This window comes from Anabrus simplex, chromosome 2 (assembly GCF_040414725.1).
Source record: "Anabrus simplex isolate iqAnaSimp1 chromosome 2, ASM4041472v1, whole genome shotgun sequence".
Classification (NCBI taxonomy): Eukaryota; Metazoa; Arthropoda; class Insecta; order Orthoptera; family Tettigoniidae; genus Anabrus; species Anabrus simplex.
This window is the reverse complement of record NC_090266.1, coordinates 814766706-814791869: the sequence shown is the minus strand read 5'-3', so window position 1 is coordinate 814791869 and position 25164 is coordinate 814766706. Positions and strand designations below refer to the sequence as shown.

General features: G+C 39.5%; 1 protein-coding gene across 1 annotated transcript in view; it reads left to right on the top strand.

Annotated features, from left to right (window-relative positions):
• LOC136864476 (dolichyl-phosphate beta-glucosyltransferase) overlaps positions 1 to 25164 on the top strand; it is a 333811-nt gene that overhangs the window by 186448 nt on the left and 122199 nt on the right. The window contains exon 4 of the mRNA XM_067141499.2: positions 10977 to 11085. Within this exon, the coding sequence (XP_066997600.1) occupies positions 10977 to 11085 (109 nt within the window). The remainder of the gene's footprint in view (positions 1 to 10976; positions 11086 to 25164) is intronic.

Here is a 25164-nt window from a genome sequence, read left to right as displayed (position 1 = left end):
ACTGTAGATTTAATCAATGACGCGGTCGCCCTTGACCTAGAAAACCAGTTTACCATGACTTGTGTGGCTCTGCATTACATAACACAAGTCCGGTTACCTCGTCTATCTGACATCCCAAATTCAGGTTAACCTGCCTTTCTCGTTAGCTGGAAACCTCGCGTCTTCTCAAATATTCATTCAGGTGCAGTTCGTGACTTCTGATGTACTTTGCATTATTTAACTGCATTTGTGTCCCAAGAATGCAAACTACCTGTTTCTCACTAACTGTTTCTTCACTAATAAGGGAACGGTATGATTTCGGATGGTGAATTTCGATTTGATTTTTACATATTTGTGAAGGTCTTTTTAAGCTGAAACAGGTAGTGGAAGTAAATCATGTAATTATGTACCTTGATTATATCTAATAGATTTAAACTATTTCCTAAAGTATCAAAAACTTTTGTGCTTCATACACCTAGATATACTTATAAACTTCAACAAAAAGGTAAGCTAAATATAATTTTTTGCTGGTCCTTATGAAGGGGGCATTTGGGAGCTCCAAGTTGGCGGTATGCGCCCTGAATTGTACAGTACATGCCAGCACACGTCAGCGCTCAAAGGCAGCAGCTGTCTTGGCTCGCCTTCCTCTCCACTCCTTTGGTTTTCCTTTGTCCCCCACCACATACGGCTGCCTACAGTTGTGTACACGGGATGGCAGGTGAAGACTGAAGTTAGTTGGGACATTTTATTTACAAAGTTGAATTCATTATGGAATAAATAAACAATGAAATAGTTTACAAATCACTACTTAACATACGAATAATACATAATAAAATAGCATCTGCATCATCATGACATTCCAAGTGTTCAAGAAATAACTTTATTCTAACACAGTCTGGCATTGGTTCATTGTTCATGGAATGATAGTGAAAATCTAACAGAAAATATGAATAACAAAGCACAAGAAAACAATGTGCGCACCTTATAAACGAAAAATAGGTAAAATCATTTCCAGAACACTTTTTATCTGTCAAATCATGAAAACGAGTTTGCGAGACAGTGTGAAATTGTGGTATATTGTCGGTAATGGAATAACAACCCCCTTTTCAAGCATATTTCAACATTGGTTCAAAACAATCAGCTTGTAATTGGTAATGCACTAGTATTTGACTAGTTATAATGAAAAGTCTGTTTTTGGTTTTTCATTTTGACTAGCCATGTAAATTCCTTACTTTGCAAATGTTTTCCATTCGACGTACTAAACATTTTAGTTTTTGGAAGAGTCCAAGATCGCACTGTTGGCAAAGATATGTAGTTCCTTTCAGTATGTATTCAGTTTGTACATGTTTGTTGGTCAGAGATTCAAGTTGTGCATTCTTGCCCTGGCCACTGAATGAATCTATGAGAAGTAAATTTCTTCCATATTGCTGTAATTGTGGATGTAAAACATTTTGGAACTAGTCATGTACGTGCCCTTTCCCCATTTTCCCGGAAGATGAACAATCAATGACGACATATTTAAAGGCATCCATGTAGGCTTTGATACTTCCTTGTACCGTAGGTCCAAACTTTCCATTTATTTCTTGGAAAACCACCAAGAACAAATGTCCCATTTCCCCGGCTTTGGAAATGTGATTTTGCACTGTGTGGGAGTACGTAAATGTATTTCCGCAAAGAAGCATACCACGAAAATCATAAATTCTCTGTGTTGCCATTTCGTACTCTAATCGGGACTGGTCCAAATTCCAGATATTGGCATCCGGGATCTCTTTCTCTTCTTGCAATTCATTAATGAATGTTACAAACTTTTTAGTCACTTCATGTCTTACTTCTTTGTCTGTTTTAAACGTTTTACTGACTCGTTTGGTTACTTTTCGGAACCGAAATTTCAAACGCCTTTTAAGGTTTGTCAAGTAGGAGGCGCTCTGGAGAGAATGTTTGGGGCAATACAACTCTGTACAGTCACCAGTCCAATGCTCAGTGTCCGATTTTGTGACATATAAATAACACATCCTTGCCTTGGTGTATTCTTCTTTCACATAAGCTCAAACCTTTGCACATTTTCTAATTTCTCCATTGTGTTCAACGTGGTTGATGATTCCATAAATTTGTGTCTGAGTTGTCTTATACATCCGTAGAGCATACATAGGTCCTCATACCTTTATTTTTTATACATGTCCTACAGTCATTCGGAATCAAAATCTTCCACTGACCCTGTAGGGTCTTCCTCAGACATCAGAAGACATGTTATCTTTGTTTAATTCATCTCTGTGCTTGCGTTTTTTCAGCGATGTCCCCTGCTCAGTGCCATCTTCGTCTTCTTAGTCAATGAAAACGGCTTCTTCCTCCTGAATAAATTTGAATTTTTCCTTCAAAATTGCATCAAACGTTGTCTTTATTTGTATATACATGACTTGCTCTTTATCAGAAAGCTCCGTAAATTCCTGAATATTAACACTGTAGGCATTAATAACAGCTGCAATAATGTTGCAAGCAGTCATAAAGAAGTAAAGAATCCAATGCGATCGCCTGTATGTAGAATAACCATCAGCCATGTAGAACTTGACCGTATAAAACTCGCCAACCTATATACACAACTGTAGGCAGCCGTATATGGTGAGGGACCGAGGAGAAACGAAGGAGTGGATTCAGAGGGCGAGGCAAGACAGCCGCTGGCTGTGAGCGCTGACGTGTGCCAGCATATACTGTACAATTCAGGGCGCGCACTGCCAACTTTGAACTCCCAAATGCCCCCTTCAGAAGGACCAGCAAAAAATTAGACTTCCATTACCTGTTTCAGCTTAAAATGACCTTCACGAGTATGTAAAAATCAAATCGAAATTCGCCGTCCGACTTCGTACCGTTCCCTCGTAAGTGGGCTACTCTATAAGAGCACCTACTCACGCGTAGAAAAGTCTGTTGTAGGTCTAACTTTGTAGTCTCTCACTACTGTAATTTAAGGGAATCTAGCCTCTTTTTTTTTTCAATGCTATTTGATCAGGGCGTCGACCCATGTGGATCTTTTGCCCCTACTGGCACCATATCTTATGAACCTGAGTGTAATTGGAATGGCAGTAGTGTGGAATGTTGTGTGTGAGGAAAGGAAGATTAAGGACGTCACAAACACCCAGTCCCCAGGCCAGGGATATTAATAATTACAATTTTAAAACCCTGACCATGCTGGGAATCGAACCCGGGGCCGCCGGGTGACAGGTGGACGCGTTGCCCCCTACACCACGGGGTCAGTAATCTAGCCTCACTAAACATCTTGCGCACAACAGTCCCATCTCTAGCGCATATAGCGTACGGGAGCTACTATGTAATTTACTAAGGTCCATTTCCACCCATTGGGCTATAATTTACAACTGCCTCACCATAACAATGAAATATTTCTCACCATATCACATGGCGTGACTCACGAAGAAAACTCTGTAGTATACACAAGATGAGCAACTCTCGGTCGGAGACTCAAGACAAATATGTTGTTCTGAGCTCTCTTCTTTATTGTATTAACTTGTCTGTTCTTCAGTTCATTATGCTCGCACAGGGCACACACCACACTCCAACCAGTAGCCTCAAAATATAATGATGATACAATCTTTTCATTGGACTACACTTTTGTGTCACTTTGACTCCTTTAAAATTTTACCAATCGACCTCTCTACCAATCAACTTACGTATAGGGACCGTGCGAATGGCGAGTGGTGCGCTCTTACGACTACCTCAGATAACGTTTGATGGGGTAAGCTGCAAGCCAGCGCTCGAGTTAGTTCATGACGGTGTTAACTGAAAGAATGTAGAGTCGAACGAGTAAATGTAAAAGTAAAACTAAACAGAACTTTCACTCATCTCCCAGCAAGGAATTGACATTAACATTTATTGAAGGGGACTTCTCCTTCAAATTAAAACGAACTAGCCTCGTTGTGTTCACCCTGTTTTATTATGAGACATAAGGTGGGTTTTACAGCATGGTAAGCCTCTGAGCGTTGGCCAAAAAAAAAGGAGAAAGCAATGTCTCCTCAACCCATAATAGCGTTTGGGACCGAATACAATGTATGTTACTGTTAGTTGTCCGGCTCCATGGCTAAATGGTTAGCGTGCTGGCCTTTGATCACAGGGGTCCCGGGTTCGATTCCCGGCAGGGTCGGCAATTTTAACCTTAATTGGTTAATTTCGCTGGCACGGGGGTTGGGTGTATGTGTCGTCTTCATCATCATTTCATCCTCATCACGACGCGCAGGTCGCCTACGGATGTCAAATCGAAAGACCTGCATCTGGCGAGCCGAACTTGTCCTCGGACACACCCGGCACTAAAAGCCATACGCCATTTCATTTTACTGCTAGTTCTCTGCATTGAAAACTTTGAAGTACGTCACTGAGCAAAATAAAAAGATAAAAGTGCATATAGGTGCCCCTCAATGTGAGACTACCGGTACCCGTAACGGCATATTCCGAATTAATGGCAGATAATACTGAAAATAAAACCTTTCCAGTAAGGGAATGGCAGTACACAGGAATTGCTCATGCCTTCAAATTTTCACAGTGATACTTCCTTTAGGAAAATATACAAACAGTTCACATAAGTTGATGTTCAAAACATACATGGATATCTATCTGCACTTGGGTGTAGTAGACGCGACTATCTCTAATATTAATTTCACCTTGTTGTGTCACATATAAATACGGTACATTGCTCCGTTTCTCTTGAATAATAGGCTTTCCTTAACACGAAAAATGACACTTAATTTCCAGGAGAGAAAAGACATTGGGATGAAATACTATCCCGTCTGGACTCGAACACAGCAATGGGTGCTCTACTTTGATGCACACTCCCACCTGTTTTAGTCCTTGAGTTTGCAGTACTCAGCCACCGCAAGTTGTTCAGTGTTCCTACCGTACCTCATCGCAGGTGTGTTAAGGGATGTGGAAATTAGAAATGACCTTGCAAGCTGATCATAATCACCACTTCTCAGTGTCTTAATCTGATCAGCTTGCTGGCTGGCAGATAAGCGTAATTTTCTTTGTTTGAACCATGCAGCACAGCGATATTGAAACCTTGTGTCAAATGCAATTTTGTACATCTGTTCTGTTGTAACTGTTGCACATCTTGAGGCAAGAAATCGAGATAATTCACGGGTTTGATTGATAATTTAACAGCGGACATTTTTGTAACAAAATAGCACCTATTCTGATTTGTACTTCGTTCAGACACTTGATCAAATCCTCAATTTCGCTACGTTCTACAGCATCATCTGTAACATTTTGTAGAATGGAACTTGCCACCACGTAATTTTCACTCTCACATTCGGCTTAAAGCATATCAGTGTGGGCACACTCCAATATGTTTTTACACGTTGGTACAAACAAGTTTTATTGAAAGTGGTTGATTCTGTTCGTTCCGCAACGTGGACGTATGGTTTCTACAGTTCCGCTATCTTCTATCCTTTCGAATATAGATCCTTACGATCACACTTAGGTTAATTTTTTCCGTTGCTGCACTATGGTTGTTTTGGAGGAGTCCCTCTCGGAGTTAATAAAGGAACACAAAGCAGCAATGTCCTTGCAGCGTTTCGACTGACCTGCTTTGCGTCCACAATCACCGTCAACAATGTTCCTGTTACTGCCAATGTGAAAATAAATAAAAATACTTATAATGAGGAATTATTTATCGCATCACGTTTAGGAATTAAATATTTTTATTATAATCTTTGAACCATCTCATCATCATTCACAGCTTAGCCCGCCTGCGCAGGGGAAGTACACTCAAGAAGAAGTTGTCGCCATGAATTGCGGGTCGGTTGTCCTTCCTCACTCATTATTTATAAAATGAAAATCTGTCGGTATTTGAACCACAGTCGCCGGAACTTGAAGCAAGCCGCTCGCTACCTCCTTTATAATATAGGTAGTAGAATAACTGAGAAAAATTGGCTTGCTTTTCCTATGTTAGCTTAGCTGCTAGCCTCTGAATTTAGTGACCGTGGTTTGAACCCCAGTGTCACTGAAGTGCGATTTTCAGTTGATAGAATTGTGTTTCAGGAAAGGCATCCGACTCTCCGACTCTAAATTCATGTTTACAACTCCTACAGGACTCAATGTATGCAATGGCCCCGCGCAATGATTCAATAATTTATAACTCAAGTTATTGTGAATAAATAATTAACAATTTCCCGACATAGGAATAAAATATAGTAAATACCTTAATTTCAACGTTGTATGGTGACTGATTAATACTCGTTTCCCTTAGACACTTGCCGTATATTTCTTGCCCTAACCTTTTCTTCAAGCCAAAGACATGGTTACTGCTATTTAAATCTTCACCTTTCTTTAGCGTGGATTCCCGGAAATAATCAGAGTGTTGCACTGTCTGAAACCCTACATAAATTATAGCGGTCGCTGCTACAGTCGAAGCCATTATTGTCGCTTTACCTCTTTATTTTACAAACACAAGTCAAAGGTTACTGCCCTGGTTGTAATGAACTGCACTCTCAATGGTCTCGTGAGTGCCCCATCAAACGACTGCAGCTGTTCCCGTTAGGGGCGGTAGCTACTAAAAATCTCGTGCGCGCACGCTCCCTATACACGAAGACGCGCACGAGATGCAGTCAGTTAGTTCAATTATATTATTTACACCTGTTTACAAATTAAACCCACACATAACCTTAATCACTCCTGTCACGACAAAACACTTACATCACAAATCGCCATTTAAAAAACTGCCAATTGCTGCACATGGAAATTACAACCTTGAAACACAGTTGAAAACAGTTGACTGCTTAAAAGCATGTCACACACGTGGTCACAAGCATAACCTTGCTACACCATGACTCTCAACCGATAACTTCCAACTACTGTAATAACTCTCTTCCAACAACTAACTTTCACCATCAACATCGTTTCCTTATATATGTCCTGGCCAGGCTTCCAGAAAGATGTATGTATGTTCAGTCTTCAGCCCTAAGGCTGGTTGGATCCTCAACAGCTCTGCCATCAGCTGTCGTAGATGGCCTAGGCATCACTGAAGAGGCCTAGGGAAATGAGGAGTGAGGTAGTTTCCCATTGCTTTCCTCACTGAGCCAGAAGTTGCTATTACATATCAGTTTGCCAAGCCCACTGAAATGCATGCACCGACCGATCCTACGAGCAATGTTTTCATACCATTCATAGCAGGGACTGGCTGTACAAAGAATGGCATTACTAGCATCGCTCATACCTCAGTCACATTCATATTGTCAAAGCCAAGGATGAGACACAGACAGATCAATGACAGTAACAAAATTGCTCTAGCCCATACCAGAAGACATAGTGCACTGTAAACACTAGGTCCTGCCAGCAAAGGCATTCCAGAAAGATACGTTACAAGAAATAACTCACTGAAAATTCTAGAGTGCCTAATACATAGATTATAATGCACACAGTATTCTCAATCGTTCTCGTGCCTATTACCCTTCTGGGAGTTACAGCGTGTTTCACAATTATGGATTACAATTTATATATACAGATAAAAATAAATTATAATATGAATTTACAGGTATTTACATTAACTGAACTCATATGAATATTTATGTATAGCACATGTTTCAAGACATAACCTCGCAAACAGTGCGATCATATCGTATGTACATGTGATGTAATAATAATACTTATAGTAAATGGATGCAACACATCATAGCTATACTTACAAGTAATAATAATAATAATAATAATAATAATAATAATAATAATAATAATAATAATAATAATAATAATTCAAGGTCAGTATCTGCATTAGTTACCCATGGGTGAGAGAATATTGTTTTCAAGTTTTATCTGTAATTGCAGTTGCATCACAACTTGATAAACGCTAACTAGAAGCCTCGCACTGCACTCCCGAAATGTCAACTGTAGGTCCATCCTTTTGTCTCGGTGGGTTTCTCCTTGCCTTGAAATATAGGTCGGTCGAGGTCAGCCAAGTGTCAGGCCAGGGCCCATGTGCCCTTTCTCCTTAACTAAAACAAAGCTCTGTTTGCTCTGGTCCCCAGACGCCTGATACCGTACATTTTCTTTCGTATTTCGTCACGTCAGCATAGAGAATGATATAGATGTTGATTCCCGTAGGGAACCTGAAATATTTGTTCCGAATGAGTAAATTTATAATACCAATATAAATGGCCCGTTATTGGACATTATAAATTTTCCAGCTAACTCATTCCTGGTTTGCAAGTAATGAAAATCATTTTATTTTCCGTATTGAAAGAATCTCAATAATAATAATAATATAAAAGAATTTATTGGACTCCAACCTATTCAATACATTACTGGATGTTAACATTTTTAGTTAAACATCGTTAAAATGGAGACATGTTTCGCCCTCCATGTGGGGCATCATCAGTCATATCAAAGCACCTCAAAATTAAACCAGACGTCTGGTTGGAAATTATGAGCAATATTTGTAAGAAAGAATACATTAAAAACACGTACAAAGTCCTATCCAAAACGAAATAACAACAGACTAGTTACACATAGTAAAATACGCTAGTGGTTTCTTAATATTAAAATGAGGTTATCATATGCACAGTATAAAAATGGAAGTAATCAAAGTCCGTATGATATTGAGTTCGATGGTAGTTCTGCGTAGTATATACAAATGTTGGCAAAATAAAACAATTTATAATTACTGTACACTTATTTCTAATTGTTAAAAATGATGAGGTAAAACATTCCAATTTGACTATTTGTAATTTGGCTCCAACCAAAATAATTCGCCCTAGGATTCATGAGGTAGTCAAACTCCGTTGGTCACTCTCTATTTGAATGGAGTGCACAGTGCAAGTGAACAGCTTTTGTTGATTATAAACTGAGGCTGTGCTAAGACAGAGTTAAAACAACACCAGCTTCAAATGAAGATAGTTAAAAACATCATTAGGTTCTTCCTAGTTGACTAAAAATTTGCGTATATTTTGTTGTTGAAGTGTGGGAAAGTCAGTTGTTGGTTGAATGGGCAACGGTCGAAAATGTTGTGCAGTGCAATCGGTGTTTGAGCTGTCCTACATGTGAGGGAAATCTGAAAATGGAGGATTTGTCTTAATTAGTTAAGTGAAATGACGGAAAAAGAAAAGAAACGGGAAATCATTGAGAAATGAAAAATGTGAAAGTTAAAAATTTACCTTGAAAGCTGTTGAGCTGTTGCCTAATTGTTAGGAGGTTTGTGGAGCACTGGCTGTCGCTAATGTCCTGCTCCTCGTGTTGTACGTGTGACGTCTTAGAGGAGGGGAGTGGATTTGAGAAGGCGGCGCTGTGGGTATGTGATTGGCGCTTGGGGAGGAGTTGTGTGTATTGGAGGGAGAATAGGGGCGTGATGAGTTGAGCGGCTTAGTGGGGGTGCTTGGAGAGCTTGTTTTGAGGATGTTAACAAGTCTTTTGTCTTTCAGATTTAAACTATTGAGCGAAAATATTAATTGTTCGTAAAGAGGGCTTCGGTTGTCATTCCTGGTTGCCAGCGTTTCGCCCTCGTGTGCTAAGCTGGGCTCATCAGTTGGCACCTAGCACACCTACCAAGACGCTAGCTAGTGCATACCGTGGAGGCCACTGCGTAGGCTAATTGTAGCCACCGGCAGTGCCAATGAGAGACTTTGTCTCATTATCAAAAATTGATGCCTGCTTGGCCATCGGATGATATAGATGTTGATTCCCATAGGGAATCCGAAATATTTGTTCCGAATGAGTAAATAGAGAAGCACAGAATTGTAAAGACTCCAAATACATGATGTTATCAATAAAATTATGTATTAATTTACATGGGTACTGAAATAAGGGCTCAATATATTCATATTATGGGAGGTTATTACATGTTGAATCAGATAAATAATTATGGTACTTGTAGAAAACATCAAATATTTCTTGTTAAACTCTATTTGTAAGAAGTCTCGCAAACCTCACATCAGCAGTTATGTTCTGAATTCTGCATGCCACCGGTTAAAGGATATATCAGTACTTACCCTGTGGTCATTATTGTGCTTTCTTGTTTTCCCTTTCATCATGAAATACAGTTCTGTTTTACAGTCCAACATCCTGTGTGGCTGGTTACATAAGTCCTCCCAAGATCTTTTCTTCTGAGCTATTGTTATCCCATCTGTCTTGTTATTTTCAGTTACCTCTTTTGTTTGAAGAACTGGGTCTGTTGACAAGTTCCTTTCATTTATAATTATCTGACATTTCCTTTTCTATATTGTTTCGTGCCAAATGCAACCAGTTACTGACTTCTTAATTGCGTCTTTATTAAGATGATTGTGTACCTATTTATCAACCAATTTTCTTTATGAGAAATTCTGAAATTAAAAGTAATTAGATGTTACTAAAAAATCACTAATGACACGTGAAGATACATCAATTGAACAACGAGAGGTAGGAAACATGACTATATCTGTACTGTTTGTTGCCAGGGCTTATAAATCTGGTTTTAAGTTCCTGGAAACTCATTAAAATGATCAGCATAGAATGTTACAAGCACACATAGGTAACTCAAGGGAAACTGTTGTGTACCAGAAACCAGCCATGAGCACTGAGGGACATTACAGAGTACGATCAAAATGTTATGAATGATTAGATGTTACTGGCTCACTGTTAGTTCTAGGCTACTATTCATCTTTGCAGTGTAATCAACTTGATGGTGCAGTCTTTAAAAACACTACTCATAGTTTCATGGGAACACTGTCTATTTTTACCAACTATTTTGGAAGTAGGATTTACATTCTGTGTTTTATTGCTGAATGTATACTACTTTCTTGAAGCAATTGCAGTTTAATGTCTTTATCAGTGTTCGGTTAAGGGCATCTATGATATTGGCCTTCGCAGTTATTAGATGCATGTATTGGTTTATTGTGTTTAAAGATTTTGTGATATTGCATGTATATACTAAGATATTAATCTCACTTTTGGCTATGTCTGTTGTTCATACTGCTTTATTTGTGTTAGTATAAACAGGTGATATTTTTATTTATTCCTTTACTTTATATTTGTAGGGCATACAGAGTGCTCGAGGAGCAGTACTGCTTTTGGCCGATGCTGATGGAGCGACGAGGTTTGAGGATCTTTTAATCCTGGAACGCCATTTAAAAAGTCTCATAGGAGGTATATAAGTCTCTCACAGCTAACTCCAAACAAAAACACAATAAACAAATATATACTCTTCAATACAAAGTATTATCTTGGTTAGGATGATGGATGTCTCCCCACCTTTTTTTTTTCTGACCTTAGAGTCTACCACCCTTATCATTTGTGAATGAAGTGCCAATGTCTCATTATTGCCTTCTTTCATAACCTGTTCCTTTTAAAATTGTTGACATCGTCAAAAGTATACCATTTTGGTACGTCTCATTCTTGAACCCTTTCACTGCCCAGCTAAAATGCCATAGTTCTGCTAAAACTGGCAACCTTAATTAAGGCAGAATGTAAAGGTTTATTGAATATTTTTTACTCGCCTCAGTTTTGAAGCTATATAGATATAGATATTTTGTTTTGTTTTATAATTTGTGATATGTCCTGAGTTGCTTTATTTTCACTTATGTTTCTGTGTTTTAAAAAACATTGAATTATTAATTTCCAGTTTATATACACTGACTGACAGAGCAAATGCAACACCGAGAAGGAGTGGTCAGAACTTTATGCCAATTGCAGGGTAGACTGAAGTCACTGAGGTATGCTCATGATGTGAAATGCGCCGCTGTGCTGCGCACGTAGCGAACGATAAATGGGACACGGCGTTGGCGAATGGCCCACTTCGTACCGTGATTTCTCAGCCGACAGTCATTGTAGAACGTGTTGTCCTGTGCCACAGGACACGTGTATAGCTAAGAATGCCAGGCCGCCGTCAACGGAGGCATTTCCAGCAGACAGACGACTTTACGAGGGGTATGGTGATCGGGCTGAGAAGGGCAGGTTGGTCACTTCGTCAAATCGCAGCCGATACCCATAGGGATGTGTCCACGGTGCAACGCCTGTGGCGAAGATGGTTGGCGCAGGGACATGTGGCACGTGCGAGGGGTCCAGGCGCAGCCCGAGTGACATCAGCACGCGAGGATCGGCGCATCCGCCGCCAAGCGGTGGCAGCCCCGCCCGCCACGTCAACCGCCATTCTTCAGCATGTGCAAGACACCCTGGCTGTTCCAATATCGACCTGAACAATTTCCCGTCGATTGGTTGAAGGAGGCCTGCACTCCCGGCGTCCGCTCAGAAGACTACCATTGACTCCACAGCATAGACGTGCACGCCTGGCATGGTGCCGGGCTAGAGCGACTTGGATGAGGGAATGGCGGAACGTCGTGTTCTCCGATGAGTCACGCTTCTGTTCTGTCAGTGATAGTCACCGCAGACGAGTGTGGCGTCGGCGTGGAGAAAGGTCAAATCCGACAGTAACTGTGGAGCGCCCTACCGCTAGACAACGCGGCATCATGGTTTGGGGCGCTATTGCGTATGATTCCACGTCACCTCTAGTGCGTATTCAAGGCACGTTAAATGCCCACCGCTACGTGCAGCATGTGCTGCGGCCGGTGCCTTCAGGGGCTGCCCAATGCTCTGTTTCAGCAGGATAATGCCCGCCCACACACTGCTCGCATCTCCTAACAGGCTCTACGAGGTGTACAGATGCTTCCGTGGCCAGTGTACTCTCCGGATCTCTCACCAATCGAACACGTGTGGGATCTCATTGGACGCCGTTTGCAAACTCTGCCCCAGCCTCGTACGGACGACCAACTGTGGCAAATGGTTGACAGAGAATGGAGAACCATCCGCACTCTTATTGACTCTGTACCTCGACGTGTTTCTACGTGCATCGCCGCTCGCGGTGGTCCTACATCCTACTGAGTCGATGCCGTGCGCATTGTGTAACCTGCATATCGGTTTGAAATAAACATCAATTATTCGTCCGTGCCGTCTCTGTTTTTTCCCCAACTTTCATCCCTTTCGAACCACTCCTCCTTGGTGTTGCATTTGCTCTGTCAGTCAGTGTATAAATGATATGAGTAAAAGAGTGGAATTTTAGGTAAGGCTTTCTGCATATGATGTTATTCTCTATAGAGTGATAAATAAGTTACAAGATTGTGAGCAACTGCAACGTGACCTCGAAAATGTTGTGAGATGGACAGCAGGCAATGGTATGTTGATAAACGGGGTTAAAAGTCAGGTTGTGAGTTTTACAAATACGAAAAGTCCTCTCGGTTTTAATTACTGCGTTGATGGGGTGAAAGTTCCTTTTGGGGATCATTGTAAGTATCTAGGTGTTAATATAAGAAAATATCTTCATTGGGGTTATCACATAAATGGGATTGTAAATAAAGGGTACAGATCTCTGCACATGGTTGTGAGGGTGTTTAGGGGTTGTAGTAAGGATGTAAAGGAGAGTGCATATAAGTCTCTGGTAAGACCCCAACTAGAGTATGGTTCCAGTGTGTGGGACCCTCACCAGGATTACCTGATTCAAGAACTGGAAAAATCCAAAGAAAAGCAGCTCGATTTGTTCTGGGTGATTTCCGACAGTAGAGTAGCGTTACAAAAATGTTGCAATGTTTGGGTTGGGAAGAATTGAGAGAAAGAAGAAGAGCTGCTTGACTAAGTGGTATGTTCCGAGCTGTCAGCGGAGAGTTGGCGTGGAATGACATTAGTAGACAAATAAGTTTGAATGGCGTTTATAAAAGTAGGAAAGATCCAATATGAAGATAAAGTTGGAATTCAAGAGGACAAACTGGGGTAAATATTCATTTATAGGAAGGGGAGTTAGGGATTGGAATAACTAACCAAGCGAGATGTCCAATAAATTTCCAATTTCTTTGAAATCATTTAGGAAAAGGCTAGGAAAGCAACAGATAGGGAATCTGCCACCTGGGGGACTGCCCTAAATGCAGATCAGTATTGATTGATTGGCTGATGGTTTCCCTTTAGATATACACTGAGCGGCACTAAAAACGCAACACTTCAATATCTTACAAAAACTGAAATTTATTCTAAATTTATGACACTAATCCACCATCTTACGATGGAATATAGTGGTACGGTCCCATCTAACGGTCTAACAATGAAAAGAAAAGACAGTTATAAACAAATTGAACAAATTAAGCGAGAGATGCACATTTCAAGGAAGCTTTGAGTAAGCTCATAAAGGTAATGCACGCTGTTTTAATGTTACACACTTCACACTTTCACTTCACAGACCTCAGATCTTCAAAAGCGTGTATTGCCACCTCTTGCAGCAATGACGGCATTCAACCTTTCAGGCATGCTCCTGATTAATGCGGTAATGTCCTGTTGAGGAATCATCTCCCATTCTTCCAGGAGGGCATTCCATATGTCCTGTAGGGTCTCTGGATAGCGCTGACGGACTCTTCTCCCCAGCTGGTCCCAAACATGCTCAATGGGATTCAAATCGCGGCTTCGAGCAGGCCAAACCATAGCATGAATCTCTGTTTCATCCAAGAACTGTTGCACAATTGTAAATATGCTGGAAGATGGTCCGCCTAGTCAATACTATTTATTTATTTACCTTTCACGTTAACATCTAGTACATGTTTCGAGAATATTATGCATTCTCTTCCTCAGCTAGTGGATTAAAATTCAGTATACAATAAGACCTGACTAAAATAGGGGGGGCCCCCATTAAAAATTCAAAACAATGAGTATTACAATGTAACACTTAAAAATTTGGATGGTACAAACATAGAATTAAAATCCCATTTTGTCAAGTACAAATTAAAAACACAATATAGTAATGTCTAATTAAATACAACGTCTTGTGATGATATGAATTCACAGTATCCTTGAAGTTGCCTTGCGTAGTTCATAAAAGTTGAGTTAGGAATGAATGAAATTGCATTAAAAATTGAAGTCCTGCCGATATCCACCTTTAATGGGTGTTAAAATGATGTCTATTTAAATTAAAATATTGGACACAGCGTCGTATAATGATGTGAATTTACGGTGTCCTTGGAATTGTAATACTATCTTGCGAAGTTCAATTGGATTTGTACAAGATTTAAATGAAGTTGCGTTGAAACTTCGCAAGATAGTGCCTTAATTAAGGCCACGGCCGCTTCCTTCCCATTCCTAGGCCTTTCCCATCCCATCGTCGCCATAAGACATATCTGTGTCGGTGCGACGTAAAGCAAATAGCAAAAAAAAAAAGAGAGGAGAACATCATAATTATGGGTGATCTGAATGCCCAAGCTGGCAAAGAGAGAGGAGGTTGTGAAAGCATCATTGGGCCTCATGGCTTAGGAACAGAAACTCTGAAGGAAACAGCTTGATTGATTTTTGTATGTGAAACAACTCAAGCAAACAAAACACATGGTATCAGAAGAGGGGGAGTCATAAAATAACAACGTACAGTTGGGATGCAAAGCTCAAGGCCGTAATAGACTACATCATCACTGATGCCAAAGCTGGTCGGTATGTTAGAGATGTCAAAGTCATACCCAGTCAGTATCTAGATAGTGACCATCAGCTATTGATATCTGATCTTAAAGATGTTCATCCGCAAAGCTAAGTGCACAAAAATGACAGAGATCAAGACCTGGTTGTAGAAGGACTCAAAGAAGAAGAATGGACCTTCTTCAAAGAAACTCTCTGAGGAAACCTGTGGGATAACAGGTGCAAAACTGATAGAGAAGGAAACGCCATGGTGGAATGACTGGGTGAAGACAACAGTAAAAGAAAGAAATACTCTGGAAAGAAAATTAGATCAAGTAAAACATAAAGTGGCCAATAGAAGAAATGAGGTAGAAATTGAAGAGTGAGCACAGGAATATCAGACCAAGAAGTGGTTTGTAAAACCTCTAATCCAAGAAGAATAGAAAAAGTGCTGGTATGACTTTACTACCAGGATAGAGGAAGACTGCCAAGGAAGTAGGAAGTTACTAAAGTAGAACGCAGCCCGGAAGGCGGTTTCGTTGCGCAGAGAGAGACAGAAGTATGAGGTGCGGTGATGCCAATGTGGCTACTCATAACAGCATGTATGTGTAAACATTTTTTTATCCAGTTATATCTTTAATTCCAACGCGATGACCTATATTTTTTGGGCTTAAAAGTTTCCTGAAAATCCAAATTAATTTTAAACATCAAACCCCGAGAAAGTGTTGAGGGTAATTTTTGAGATATTAAAGAAGTTAAATGGAAATGAAGGCGAAGTGCAGAGAGCATAACAGCATGAATGTGTAAACATTTTTTCTTCCAGTTATATCTTGAATTCCAAAGTGATGACCTATATTTTTTGTGGGCTTAAACGTTTCCTAAAAGTCCAAATTAATTTTTAACATCAAACCCCGTGAAAGTGTTGAGGAAAATTTTCGAGATATTAAGGAAGGTAAATGGACGGTCCAGTTTCAATGCCGTAGGATATTCGCCATTTTTATACATATCAAATATTGTTGTACGCAGAACATTTTAAATGAAATCATCGAGGACCATCACTGGCTTCTTCCTCTAAGGGTTCTTCTCTGGCGACCTGAACACCGCATTATTTTTATTTCCGAAGCTTGTTTTATCCTCTGTACTGTTTGGAGGCCGATACCACACGCGAGTGCTGTCTTCTTTTGAAGTGTGGCAACATGGCGTTCCTCACCTTCTCCGCCTATGAACGCCTGCTGCTGCATGCTTACCAAATACAAATACACTTTAAATACTATTTCCCTCGCCTGTCGACGGAATACTTGTCTTTTTGCTCTTCCTGGATCTATCGTACACATGCAAATAGTTCCCTAAATTCGTTGATTATGATATTTACAAATAAAACTCAAAACATTCACTCGTGACCCGCCCAAACAGGCACCTCTTACTGAAATGATTCTATTGGCTCAGCAGAAAACACGTCATACTACAAAGCGCGCGAATGTCACTGTGCACAGCCTTCCGGGCTGCGTTCTACTCTAACTTATATAAAGTAACAAAAAGTAAAAGAAGTGAATGTGGAAACATCCTTACTCTGGAAACAAATGATGATACTTTTATAAAAGCAGAGGAAGAGATTAGAGATAAAATGAAGATGAACTTCAGCATGTTAAATGGAGATTACTGGGCTGAGTGGCTCAGATGGTTGAGGCGCTGGCCTTCTGACCCCAACTTGGCAGGTTCGATCTTTGCTCAGTCCAGTGGTATTTGAATATGCTCAAACACATCAGCCTCATGTTGGTAGATTTACTGGCATGTAAAATAACTCCTGTGGGACTAAATTCTGGCACATTGGTGTCTCCAAAAACCATAAAAGTAGTTAGTGGGACGTAAAGCCATTAACATTATTATTAAATGGAGATGGAGACAACACAACCACCAACTGTAGAATATATGAAATCCAGAAAAACAATAATAATTATTAAATTAATGTTGTAATGGTCTACCTTTTCAATACTATAATATGCAGTATTATTGAATTATGTTACTAAGCTAGGGACTAGTTTCGGCCTTGGCTTGCCATCTTCAGCCTTAATGTAATACAACATACAACTAATAACTAAACAAACATACAAACACACAACTGACATAAAAACAAATGTACAAAAATAGACATAAAACAAGATATGGAAATTCTCAAAATCATCAACAAAAGACCCCTCCTTAACATTACTGAAAGCTGCTTCATACATATAGATCAATATTTTAACCTGAATTATAATCTTAATGACATTTCAGAAAAGCCAAATATCCTATCTCACCTTTTAATTCCCATTTTTAGAAACGTCAAACCAACAAGTCACAATTCATCTTTTCATAATATTCACAGCACTTTTCCCCAGCAGCCATCTCTTTTCCCACATCCTTTGGCCCCACCCCCTCACCCCTCACCCCTTGCCCCGCCCCTATCTCCTTGCCTCGCTCCTTCCTTTTCCTTTGAATCTCACAACCGTTAGTATGAGGCACACAACAATAGGCCATGCACCACATGCCGCAACAGGAGGCAAGTCTCATATAACCTATGCCATTTGACTAACACGCTCTCGCCTTCAATTTATTAATTTTATCTATCATTCCTTTAGGTTAGCTTCATGGACACTGCAATAAATTGCGAATTTATACCAGCCACAAATTAAGAATGTGTCGGTTTTAACCATATCTTCATGTGCTGCCCTGACAATGTCCAACAGCATTTCAGCAAGATTTTTAGCACTACAGGAGCATTTCATTTTATTTGCTTTGGTTGATGTGGAAATACCATCTAGCAGTTCTGCGTCAGCTTGTGGTTATTTACAGTGGTGTCCAGTGGCTTGCATACTGCTAAAAAGTGAAAAATGAAATGATATGTATAGGTATTTTAAGGCAGAAACAGGTTCCAAGAAGGACATTCCAGGAATCATTAATGAACAAGGGGAGTGTGCATGTGAAGATCTTCAAAAGGCAGTAGTATTCAGCCAGCAGTATGTAAAGATTGTAGGTTACAAGGATAATGTCGAGATAGAGAAGTATTAAAATTTACATATGATAACAATGACATTTACAATAAGATACAAAAGTTGAAAACTAGAAAAGCGGCTGGAATTGATAAGATTTCTGGGGATATACTAAAGACAATGGGTAGGGATATAGTACCATATCTGAAGTACTTATTTGATTATTGTTTGGTTGAAGGAGCTATACCAAATGAATGGATAGTTGCTATAGTAGCCCCTGTGTATAAAGGAAAGGGTGATATACATAAAGCTGAAAATTACAGTTTGACATGCGCTGCATGTAAGCTTTGGGAAGGCATTCTTTCCGATTATATTAGACATGTTTGCAAAGTTAATAACTGGTTCGATAGAAGGCAGGTCGGTTTTAGGAAAGGTTATTCCACTGAAGCTCAATTTGTAGGATTCCAGCAAGATATAGCAGATATCTTGGATTCTGGAGGTCAAATGGACTGTATCACGATGGACCTGTAGATCATGGGAGACTACTGGCAAAAATGAGTGCAATTGGACTAGACAAAAGAGTGACTGAATGGGTTGTTATATTTCTAGAAAATAGATCTCAGAGAATTAGAGTAGGTGAAGCTTTATCTGACCCTGTAATAATTAAGAGGGGAATTCCTCAAGGCAGTATCATCGGACCTTTATGTTTTCTTATATATATAAATGATATGAGTAAAGGAGTGGAATCGGAGGTAAGACTTTTTGCGGATGATGTTATTCTCTATAGAGTAATAAATAAGTTACAAGATTGTGAGCAACTGCAACGTGACCTCAAAAATGTTGTGAGACAGACAGCAGGCAATGGTATGTTGATAAACGGGGTTAAAAGTCAGGTTGTGAGTTTCACAAATAGGAAAAGTCCTCTCAGTTTTAATTACTGCGTTGATGGGGTAAAAGTTCCTTTTGGGGATCATTGTAAGTATCTAGGTGTTAATATAAGGAAAGATCTTCATTGGGGAAATCACATAAATGGGATTGTAAATAAAGGGTACAGATCTCTGCACATGGTTATGGGGGTGTTTAGGGGTTGTAGTAAGGATGTAAAGGAGAGGGCATATAAGTCTCTGGTAAGACCCCAACTAGAGTATGGTTCCAGTGTATGGGACCCTCACCAGGATTACCTGATTCAAGAACTGGAAAAAATCCAAAGGAAAGCAGCTCGATTTGTTCTGGGTGATTTCAGACAAAAGAGTAGCGTTACAAAAATGTTGCAAAGTTTGGGCTGGGAAGAATTGAGAGAAAGAAGAGCTGCTCAACTAAGTGGTATGTTCCGAGCTGTCAGCGGAGAGATGGCGGAATGACATTAGTAGACGAATAGGTTTGAGTGGTGTTTATAAAAGTAGGAATGATCACAATATGAAGATAAAGTTGGAATTCAGGAGGACAAACTGGGGCAAATATTCATTTATAGGACGGGGAGTTAGGGATTGGAATAACTTACCAAGGGAGACGTTCAATAAATTTCTTTGAAATCATTTAGGAAAAGGCTAGGAAAACAACAGATAGGGAATCTGCCACCTGGGCAACTGCCCCAAGTGCAGATCAGTATTGATTGATTTGAACACCACTCAAGTAGATTTGATGATTGATGATCTGACTACAGAATCAACATTTACCGGTTCCCATTTTGCAATTGAAATTGTAATGATTATCAGTGATCGAACTAACAATTCTATGAATATTAATGCAAGAATGAGTCTGGATGATGAGCTTACTCCAGATGCCAAGAATTTAGAGCCTAATTTATTTTTCAAATTTTACACATAGTTCATCCCAGATTTTAATGCCAACTGTGTTTTTGTACATTTGTTTTTATGTCAGTTGTTTGTTTGTACATTTGTTTAGTTATTAGATGTATTACATTAAGGCTGAAGACGGCCAGCCAAGGCCGAAACTACTCCCTAGTTTAGTCATGTAATTCATAGGGACCTGAAAAATTAACATCTATTTTTTCCAAAATTAGCATCTATTTTTCCAAAATTAACATCTATTTACAAAGTTAAATAATTGCATGGTATTACTAATTTTAATGATTCCAAGTTTATGAAGTGCAGTTATTGCCCTTGGTTCACACACAATACAAATTCATTGTTCAAACGAAAGCATTGTCAGTACTTCGGCATTGCTTTTCTTCAAATTGCACTGTCTGTCTATAACCACTGTGTTGTAATGAGACAACACGCTGGCTATCTACATTGTTCGTTGGGGTACACAACAACTCAAGACAGTATTTAGCATATATGCTGAACTCTGTGTGAAATACAGTTAATGCAAGCATGACATCACATTTTTCACTTTCTTTCATCTGGATTTGAGTTGCATGTTTCAGAGAACTGAAACCAGACCAGATATCGTTTCGTGAGAGATCTGTTTCTACAAACAATTTCTCAAGCTCATCTAATTTATTAGCATTATTCAAAATTATATTTTTTGGATACAAAGCTTGAGAAATTAACACAAAATACTTATGGTTGGGGTCTTTAGCTTTCAGTGTAGCTAGCTTGCACTGTGAAGGATGTGCAGCTTTGACAAACGTGTCTCTACATGCAGCCTGCTGTAGAGGAGTGAGCTTAATCAAAGCATCATTAGTTGCCGCAGAAAAATTCCCCTCACAAATCAAGGTAAAACTGGTTTCAAAGTTACGCAGTTTGGGGTAAAGGAGATGAAATTTAGGATACAGAGACCCTTCAAGATCAGCAAGGAGGTCAACCAATCCAGCTGCATGATCTGTGACAAAAACCATGTGTGAGTGAAGCCTATTCACTTCTCGGTCACTCAGATCAGTCAGGTACTTAAAACCACAGTTGTTGATGTCTTTCACGTCATACATCTTGAAAAATGTAACAACATCAGTAAAGTAAACACTCATATAGAAGACAGCCTGAAACCAGCCATTCCATCAGGTTATGACAGGTGCAGGAAAAAGCTTTGCTTCCTTTGAACCACCATACTTTGATGTTAAAAATTGTAAATGATTATATTTTCACTTTCTTGTGTTCAAAAATGCAGACTTTACCATCGCAACCACATGATTTAAATCTGTCATCACTGCGACCCAACTATTGCCAACCAAGCTGATCTTATGTGCCCAGCACTGTACATGCATTGAATGATCCCCTATGACCACACTAAATGTTTCATAACACCGGATCATGTATGGGGCACTGTCACTAACAAACACTTTAACTGCATCATATGGTACACTATAACTGCGCAGAGCTTCTAAAACAGCAAGAGAGCAGTTTGTAGCATTCCTGCATCAAGATAGTTTACAGAAACAACGTGCAGCTCTCTTTTCGATTCGACTGCGACTTGGAATATGATGATAAAAACACAATGGCCGATTCTATCTGTAGTTTCATCACAGAGTATGTTGATGTTCTTCCCCACTAGCGCCTCTGCTGCTCTTTTCTGGTGGTCAGATGTAAATTCTAGAAAGAAGGAAACCTCAAATTTTAACAAAATAATTTAAAATTACTGGATCAGTTGGGTACAGGTAAGATAGTTCAATATGAAAATCGCACTTAAATTCGGTGTCCTTCAATTTTTCGCATGGTTTCGATGTCGTAATACCTAAAACGTACCCGATCAATGAAATTGAAACTTACCCAATAAATATACTTCACGTAGAGTTCCCACATGGCAGCTCTTCATTTGAAAACTCAGTAATCCAGGATCTTAGCTCTTTGCTTTCCAGTTTTTCCAGGGGTATATTTGCTTTGGCAAATAATTCAACTGTGCGTTTTGAGAAGTTATCTCTGGAAATTTTTCGTTGTTTACAATGAGCACAGAAGATTGCTTTCTTTGAGGCGTACTAGCAGTAGGGGTTGAACTTTCGTTATCGCGACACTTACCCAGGTTTTTCTGATTTAACATGTTTCACAATGCTATCTTTTATTCCCACCCAACTTGGCAATTACAATACTTGCAAAACACTGTCGCTGAATATGTGGCATATAAACCATCTTTTGCATATTGCTGAGCCCTTTCGTGCGCAGTTATTGTCGCGCGCCCCATAACCTAAACGATCGCTCGACTTTCTACACTTCACTAGTTTCAATTTTGAACAACAGGAAAACAACGCTGTGCCTATCTCGCTATTTCCGTGACACTCGATTTACATTTCGATAATAGTCTATACAGATCTTATTCTCCTTGTTATTCCCATTGTAAACATCAATTAAAGTCAGTAAGCAGCAATCAATCGGCTACTTTTCTTCATATATCGAAACGGTGGAAAGATTTATGCATCATATTTTGAGTATTTCTGACGATTTTGCCGAAATATGTTGTTTTTGCCAGTAAAATCAGCACATTTTTGCAGAATTTGCACCAAAATTGCATATTCATACTAATTTCGCATTTTGGGTCCAAATTCGCATTTTGTCGCACTTCTATTTATGCGTAAAAATTATTTTGTTTCACATTAGAATTACCGTAGGCTTGGATTCAGTACAAGATTTAAAAATTCGCATTATCGTAAATGCGATTTTTTTTTTTTTTTCATTTCCCTAGTAATTCAATAATATTGCATATTACAGTATTGAAAAGGTAGACCATTACAACATTAATTTAATAATTATTTTTGTGATGACAATTCAATACGGGGGGGGGGGCGTCCGGCTCCATGGCTAAATGGTTAGCATGCTGGCTTTTGGCCACAGGGGTCCCGGGTTTGATTCCCGGCATGGTTGGGAATTTTAACCTTAATTGGTTAATTTCGCTGGCACAGGGGCTGGGTGTGTATGTTGTCTTCATCATCATTTCATCCTCATCACGACGTGCAGGTCGCCTACGGGTGTCAAATCAAAAGACTTTCATATGGCGAGCCGAGCTTGTCCTCGGACACTCCCAGCACTAAAAGCCATACGCCGTTTCATTTCAGTATGGAGGGGGGTGGGGCGATGACCTTAGATGTTAGGCCCCTTTAACCCTCACATTATTTTATGTTTAGTTTGCATACCTGAACAGTGGCTAAATATTTAGACACTTTAATAAAGTTGAATATGCTTGACAGAAGCCATTGATATTGAGCCTTATTGAATTTGGTGGTGTCTGCAGACGTTCAGTCGCTTAATATTTGGCCAGTTTCTGTTCTGTGTGTCATTTCCTGCACTGTGCTGCCATTTGGGACGAAAGTGGCTCTGCCAGCCGCAATGGCCTCACTCACAGCAGAGGTAAGGAAACCACAATTTGTCCTTGAATTATATGACGTCACACGTGAGCTGATAAGGCATATGTATAATAAGACCATGACAGATGCAGCCGTAAGACTTGCTAGCGAGTTTCTAAGTCCCGTATCAGTGCTACTGCACATGCGTGGCTAACGGGGTATATGAGCACGTGCAAGCTGCTGTTTGCACATTCTGAGCGGGGCAATGCCACGTAGTAGACGTTATCCACTGTATAGGTCTCCTCGACCTATAGTGAAGAAAAGTATAATTTATATTGATAGTTATGCTAATGGTGATTGCTATCATGCTTTTGAGTTATATAAGCCAGATGAGTCTGGTGTTTTATTAGGTTGGAGGATGAACTTGTGTGCATACCTAGCAGTATCACATGTTGTGTATATTCTAAGTTTGTTGCTATATATTGAGTGTTTCTGGAGTGATTGCTATATTATTTGCTGATATTCATTATTTCATGCAAGTATAATGATTTTTAACTATTGTCAATAATCCATGTGAAGCTAATAGCTAACAGTGCACATATATAGCCACCAGGTTCAGAAGTTCGTTTGAAAGGGTTTTATGAAAAAACAGTATCAAATCAAATGACATCCAACTAACAGTTGACTAACAAATAATATTCTTCTAATAAAAAATAAAATGTTAACATTCAGAGAAAACTCAGGTGGATAAATATTTAGCCACTGACCTATAAAGGGTTAAAAAACAAGCATCACCATCATCATCATCATCATCATCATCAATTCAGTACGGATCAAAACCATGAAGTTTATATCCTATGATCCAGGAAAACAACTCCCATTAACATGGCTTGAAGTCGAAACAGCATTTAAAAAAATGCTAAACGGAAATTCCTCGGGCTTCGATATGATAAAGGCAGCTAGAATACCAGGCCTAAATTGGCTATATACAGTGCTCTCGGTGATCTGGGAAGAAAACAAAACAAAAACAAAAAAAAACCAGAAGATTGGAGAAAAGGAATCATCATACCACTGTTTAAAAATGGCAACGGATGGAAATGTGGAAACTATAGGGGCATAACATTGTTGTCACACACCCGGAAGTTGTTGGAAAACATCGTCAAAATGGGACGTAGGAAGATAGTGGACCCTCTTGCTTGAGGAAGAATAACAAGGATTCAAGAAAGGTCGAAGTACTATGGTTCTCATTTTTGGACACTGAAAAGGACCATGACAGTGTCCCTCTGAACAAGATCCGGGAATGCCTGGAAGACCTCAAGGTGCCAAAGTACCTGACTGACAAAGTAAAGGTGCTATACCAGAATTGCTACAGCTGTGTTCAAATAGACAATGGGCAATCAAAATGGTTTGAGATGAAGAGAGGTGTCCAACAAGGAAGTGCCCAGTCACCACTTTTGTTCATCGTCATAATAATAATAATAATAATAATAATAATAATAATAATAATAATAATAATGGACAGCAGACCATATGCCCTGGTATTTGCTGATGGTGGGCTGTTATGGAGAGAAACAGAAGCTGAAGTACAGAAGAAACTGAGTGGAAGAATATGTTCGATAATTTTGAGATGAAGATAAGTAAAATGAAGACTGTAGAAATGACCTACAACAG